At 47.1% G+C, this 6,556-nt stretch overlaps 1 protein-coding gene across 1 annotated transcript; it reads right to left on the bottom strand.

Annotated features, from left to right (window-relative positions):
* Positions 1-759: 759 nt before the first annotated feature.
* On the bottom strand, positions 760-5,994 carry Oda (Ornithine decarboxylase antizyme). Its single transcript, XM_065429629.2, has 4 exons — positions 5,988-5,994; positions 3,423-3,574; positions 2,169-2,421; positions 760-1,681 (listed from the first exon to the last, which is right to left on the bottom strand). Exons 1-4 carry the CDS (start codon positions 5,992-5,994, stop codon positions 1,566-1,568), a joined length of 528 nt encoding a protein of 175 aa, XP_065285701.1. The 3' UTR covers positions 760-1,565.
* Between the last annotated feature and the right edge of the window lie 562 nt (positions 5,995-6,556).

The raw sequence follows: 6,556 nt of genomic DNA, 5'->3' as shown, positions 1-6,556 counted from the left end.
ATCGCAATTGTCAGTTAACTTTTGTACCAGTTAAAACATTCCTGGAAAACGCAAACTTTGGCACCAATGTTCAGTACATCGCCCAACTACGATAAAACGATGCATTTTCCAGCCGCCAAGAAAATGCGCAATCGAGAATCGCAACCTACTGCACCAGTTTCTCCGCCCTACTATTGCATGAAAACGTCAGCATGCACACCCACATGTTCCTGTGCCTTCACACCTCCTCCCGAGTTGTCGCAAGCCGAATACTCAGCTGTCGCAGCTAACCCTGTAGCGATAAGCATTTTCACCCATCCTTCTTACTGCAACTGCAGTGCCCATGTAGAAAGCATACTGCACACTTCAAGTGGGAGATGACCCAAATGCACAGCCGTCCCCCGCAGCAGGCAGCACAATGTGGTAATCGCGTTTGACTCCAGTGGCATTGTCCACCAGCTCGATTTTGTTTTCCCTGTCGCAGTCTTGAAACACCACACAAGAAAAAAAAAAAAGAAACTCTGGTTACCGGAGCCCCATCTCCTCGACGCGTGTCTCAGGCTGCAACGATTCGCACAATGAGTGACAATTCACAACAGTAGCCTATTTAATGTGGCTGTTACTTCAGCTTGCAAGTTTTTTTTTTCCTCTCTCACATATATTGCCAAAACATATAACTGTATTTGACCCAGCACAACATATGGAAACGCTTCCAGCCGGGCACAGGCGACTCGGGTCTGAATGTATTATGGTACAGGTTGAAAATAAGATAACAGTATCTCCAAGACAAAACGTTTTATTTGTTATAGAACACAAAAAAAGCTGGAAGAAATGAAAAACACAGGATGTGTTGCATGCATAAGGAAGACTTGCGAACTGTGAGAAGCCACGAAACAGTTGCACAACTCCGAAAGCAAGTGAATGAAGAAAGTGACAATACACAAGGCCATTGGTGTTTTTTGAACATTTTTGGCAGTTTATGCAATTTTTTTTACATTTTTTTGAACTTTATGAGCAAGGATACAGACGTGCTAATCTAGCACAGGAAGAAGCTAGTCCCACAAGCGAGGCAACATGTACTTTTTGAAACAGTGTACATGATATCTAAAGGCTAACTTATGCCCTAAACACTGCATTGGTCCCAAACGAACGTCTACACTAAGCCATATAGAATTACAAGTGCCAAACATTGAGGACACATTTTTTTACTTAAGAAAAAAAAAAAAACGTTTACGCTATTACGCCGCCATGCCTAGGACATGCTGGGGTCTAAACAGATTACGAAATTGCTAGCAAACTGAATCCTCGCTTGTGGTCGCAAAGCTCTAGGTCTAACGCGCGGTCTCTGAAAATGCCTGCCCCGAACAACGTCCCAATATTGAATTGGCCGCCCAACCCCGTAGAATTTGCCCCCACGCAACTTTGAAGCCCCTCTTTTCTCGTTGCTAATGCTTGAACACGCCAAAAGGTTACACGCTTTGGATCTCCTCCCCGAAAGAGTTGCAGAAAAAGGAACAACACGAAGAAACTGTTGGTGCAGCAGTGGAGCCCCGAAGGACGCTGGGTTGTCGATGGCGTCGCATGTCTCACTCGATGGCGTAAACCATGTAGAGAAGCCCTTCAGACGTTGACTGCGGCACAAGTGGATGTCCCGGGGCCAGTACTGAGAAGCCCAGGAACATGAACGTGCGCATGATGCCAGCTGCATGAAATGAATGCAAAAACACCGTTAGGCAACTTACACAAAAGCAACCTTGCGCTAAGACCGAGCCTAGTACAACAAACCACTGCAACGAAACACCGAAAGTACTGCACACCATGTGCCCGATACAAATTTAAAAAAAAAAACAACAAAAAAAGCTGTGCATTTTTGTGAACTTCCTGCCCGTTTGAAGACTGTAGGTGTCTAGCAACTTGCTAGCAATGAAGCTGAATGAAGCCTGTGGTCATATGCAGAAACAATTCACGTTAGTCGAAATTCTGTGGCAGACAGTCGTGCTAAAATCACTGGGCTTGCAAAGGCCACAGTGTAGCCTTTCATCTTTTGAAAATGAAGACAAGGTGGGAAAAAAAAAATAGCACAACTTTGGAGATCAACATGCCTCCATCAATTGTAAAGAGAAAGGCCAACTAAGTACTGTCATCTGTAGAAAAAGCCGAAAGAAAGAAAAAAAGAGCGCAGCAGAGACCTCTGTCGGGACGGTCCTTGTTGAATAAGACCAGGACATGGGTGCAACCCAGCTGCTCTTCGGCAAACTCGAGCAGTGTGACAAAGGCCTCCCGAGAGCCATCGGGCAGCACACAGGACGGCAGCTGCACATACAGCCGGTCCTGGCACAGCACGGTCTCCCAGTTGACCTCGGTCTGCTCCGTCAGACGGCAGCGGAACGTCAGCCGCACCGCTTCCTCGCTCCACTGCCGCGAAAACAGCTCTCCTCCCTTCTGCAAAGAGACAGTCCACAGGGTCTTTGCACCAAAGTTCTACAAGCATTGCTGCAGCAAAACTGCACAATATGCTTGTGCGCTCTCAAAATGCAGACTGCACATTACAGCATAGACTCTGGGAATGCCCAACTGTGCAGCACATGAAAAAGCCATAACAGTAAGACGCTCAGACACATGCCGAATAAAATCTTAGGAAAAATTGATCGCTACCTCATTGCAATGCTAAGGAAAGCTAAGCTATGGCAAATTCGTTATGTCATGCAAACACTTGACAAAATAAATGCTAAGGAGACTGGACCTTGGCACAAATAAAAAAAAAGGAATACAAGAAAAAAGTTGCAAATGGCCGCTTTTACATTACGATTTTTCACAGGCTGCACAAAAAAAAAAAGAAGAGCACAAGTCTGGTTTGGCATAATTGGTTATGCGACACTGTACATACAACAGAATGCCAAGTGGTTTCCACAGTGCAGGACGCCCGCAGTGCCAAATTAAACAGTCACACAACACGCAAAACAGCTTGCAACTTCCAGCACGCAGGAACACAAAGATGCATGTCTACAATAAGACATCTATTACAACTTTAAAACTATTTACAAGGAAAGGCAGAGGCATACTAATGCAAGACCCTTCCACTGCAGTTACACTCAAATTTTGTTGCAACAAGAAAAAAAAAAAAGCATTTGCTTTGACATGAGCGACACGGTGCAAGTAACAAAGGTAATGGAATCTTAAGCATGCCATGCACCAAAAGCAATTTTGTTATAATGGAGTTGCATCAAACACGAAAATACTTTATATCTGATTTCTTATGCCGGCATGCGTCCGTACGATAGTGGCAATAAATATTTTAAATTTACTTTGCTATATCGGAGTTTGTTATATAAATACTATGCAGGATCAAGTCCACAGACACCGGTGTGCTTGAATGTGTCTTACGGCCACAGCTATTCGCATCATCTCGTGAAGGGCCAAGGAAATGTGCAAAGCCAGCTTACTCGAACATGGGAGTTGTCCACAGGGGGCGCTTTCAGAGACCCCACGCCGCTGCCTCCTGTGCTTGACAGCGACACGTCGGCGGCATGGGGCGCATCAGGAACACCACAGAGGCCCAGCACCCAGAGAGATACAGTAGTGGCGCAGCAGCGTCCTGCACAGACAGCAAAACGAATTTCAGTGCACTAGTGCAAAAGTGGACATCAAAAGAGCCAGCTTCCTCGCTGCATACTTGAACGCAGACAAGTCCTGGCATTATCTGCGTCTTGACGTCCAATGTATGGAGTCAGTGAACCCACGAAAGTGCTGCAGGCAGACACCCGATGACTTGGACGCATCGATTTACAGATTTTAACCCATCAAATTTTACACTTCACTAGCAACTAAACGTGCAAAGACTGGTATGCACCCACCTGCTTATTCTTGATAGACTGCACTATGTAAATAAGCAACCCGATTTTGCACGAACTAGACATGCTCGCCTTAACAGCACTGATGCTTCAGTATGATACACCAGCAACACGAACAAGTTTTCAACATAAATGCCAGCAAGGCTTAAAAGCACCGACCTTGACTAGCGCTTTCCTTTGTTACTCGTTTGCTACATGTTCTCAAATGGACAGCATGTAACGTGCATTATTACAAACGGGTCAAGAGGACATGTGTCCTCCCTTGTCCCTTTGAAGTGCGTGCTCGTTACCACCCTAAATGAATAATTTACGGCATGACTGCAAAAGGGCATCAGTCTAAGGAAGACAAAAGTCGCTGCTTAAGGCAGGATATCGAAAAACACCTGAAAGGTGAACTCCTGTACAAGTGCCCACAGCCAGTGAAATGGCTGGTCAGAAACGAGTTCCGAAAGTGGTCTTAGAACACCTGCATACAACTGAGACAGACGAAGCTTCACAGCAGAGAGCTGCTTTTCATGCAGCCTTTTAATTGCACTGCACAAGGTGAAACCTCAGCGAGGCTTTCAAAACTGCAACAGCTGATGCCGAGCTGCCGCTGAGTTCACTTTGCCGTTCCGTTAAACCTTCGAAAAGCCCAGCTGCTTAGCAGCAGCCAATTCGCTCATAGTAAACAAACTCCCCTTCCAATACAGCTCAACGAATGCTTGACACAAGCTGGAAAAGTAAACCTGTTCAAATACAAATGTCACAAGACAATCGGTTCGCATTTTCGCAAGCTTACATGCCTTATGCGCCTCTGACCTAAATTCGGCAAAGCGACAAAAAGAAGAAAAAAAAACGGGGAATTTCCAAATAGCTGTAGAAGTCGGCTTCCGTGTTGAAAATCAAACTCTGGAGCAGCGCCGTATGCTTTTCGCAGTTTCAGCAGCTTTCGCTGGGATTGCGAAAACGGAAACATATTTCAGCTGACTTCACGGCCTCGACGCGACGTGCTATGCGCCACGACGCGTCCACCATTCCGTAGACGATGTTACAAACTATCGGCTTCCTCCCATCAGGCGTGGAATCAATTTTGCCAGAAGCCACTATTGCTATTGTGAAAACCACATTCCTCCTGCGCGGTAAACGGCAAGCAGTTTACATTCGCACAATTAATGGTGCAAGTAAGAAAAAAAAAATCGAGAAAGACGCGGGGGGGAGGGGGGCGAGAGGCTCCGTGCGAGGGGAGGCTACGAGCAAATCTGCTTCTCCCACGTAGCAGAATTATTTTTCCTTGCCTTCGCGTAGATATTCCTTGGAAGCCTGCAAACGAAACGAATAACAATCTACTGTAGGTATATAGGTATACAGAGTCGCAGACGACGCATCAGTGCGGGGAGAGAAGAGGCGGTTGCTGGTTGCAAGCAATGACTTGAACGGTTCACATTATGCAATGATTTAATGTTTTTCGCCATCCAGCCAAAGACAGAAGTTTTCACGAGCGATGCTTAGATGCCTTTCGGCAGCGACGAAGCAAAACTGGGTCATTGCACGAGTATGGAATCAAATGCGAGATCAAAAATAAAGGTGGATGGGGGGGGGGGGGGGGGGGCAGAGTTGCTCCGATATGGCAGCCGACGGGAAGTTTCTCGGAGGTTCGGTCACGGGACAACAAAAGGCACGCGATAACATCTCATCGAGAGGTGGCACATCGAAAGGAAACTCAGCGTTTGCGACAGAATCATGCCTACGTGCCGGCGTCAGACACTGCAGGAGGAGGCCCGGATTTGGGAGCGAAAAGAACCGCAATTTAAAGCAAAAAAAAAAATTAATCGCACATAATTCGTCCCGTTTCGGAGCGTCGCAATTCCGGAACGTCGAGATCACGAAGCTCGAGAAAACGGCGCAGAAACGTCGGATCCGAAGCGGGTACGCGTTCAATCGCTGTTCAGGCAACACGCCTCCCACGTGAAAGAAACCGTTCGCGATGAAAAACAGGCGAATAGGACATCGAGGTCCGTCACGCTCGGAAGTTAGGCTTAGCGTGGCGAAACGAGGAACAAGTTCACCGTAAACACATCGGCGGGAAGCCGGCGGCTGAAGCGAGTGCAGAAAAATACCAAGAACCCTACCTCATGGTGTTGTCCGGACAGCTACTACTAAAATTACTACAAATACCAGGCATGGCGACCTCTTTACTACTTAAACTTGATAAGGTTAACTCAGCCGTACGATTCATACCGCCCCAAAGGGTGGCGTGGATCCCAACAACTACCCCGGCGCATTCAGCGACCTCCTTTTAATACCTCTGCAAAAGTGACGTCACTGATAGCGCGCGCCGCCTGGTGCTAAAAGCAGGATCGTCAACATTGCGACGAATGTGGTTTCGTTTTCGGCACCTCTTCCGCGCAGCTGGGAGAGTGTCTTTTTAAAAATAATTCTTATTTTCCCTGCAGTGCTCTACGAAGCAGCAGTTTCGTTCGCTCCGTTTCGGCGGCGCATCACTTAGGGCAAGGTTGCGCAATGCCGTTTAGTTCGTTGACCGGAACGCTAGTGAAGAAAAGAGAGCGCACTCGACTGCTCTCCCCAAGGGCGAAGAAAGCGACAGAAGTAAACAAACACGCATCCAGGTCAATGCAGAACAAAGCGCGTTGGCTAGGTCAAGAGCCTTCGGTGTCGCTGTTCGAGTGGTGGCATAACGAGGCAAGCAGCAAAGGATAATTGCGAGTCGACCTAGTTGGAACATA

This window comes from Dermacentor albipictus, chromosome 4 (assembly GCF_038994185.2).
Source record: "Dermacentor albipictus isolate Rhodes 1998 colony chromosome 4, USDA_Dalb.pri_finalv2, whole genome shotgun sequence".
Taxonomy (NCBI): Eukaryota; Metazoa; Arthropoda; class Arachnida; order Ixodida; family Ixodidae; genus Dermacentor; species Dermacentor albipictus.
The sequence above is the reverse complement of the archived record's forward strand: the minus strand, read 5'-3'. Positions and strand labels throughout refer to the sequence as shown.

Bases quoted from the DNA above. Each gene is read 5' to 3' on its own strand.
- Oda (XM_065429629.2), bottom strand. The intron at 2,422-3,422 runs GTAAGCTGGCTT...GTCTCTTTGCAG, and splicing joins TGGACAACTCCCATGTTCGA to AAGGGAGGAGAGCTGTTTTC. The intron at 1,682-2,168 runs GTCTCTGCTGCG...CATTTCATGCAG, and splicing joins CAAGGACCGTCCCGACAGAG to CTGGCATCATGCGCACGTTC.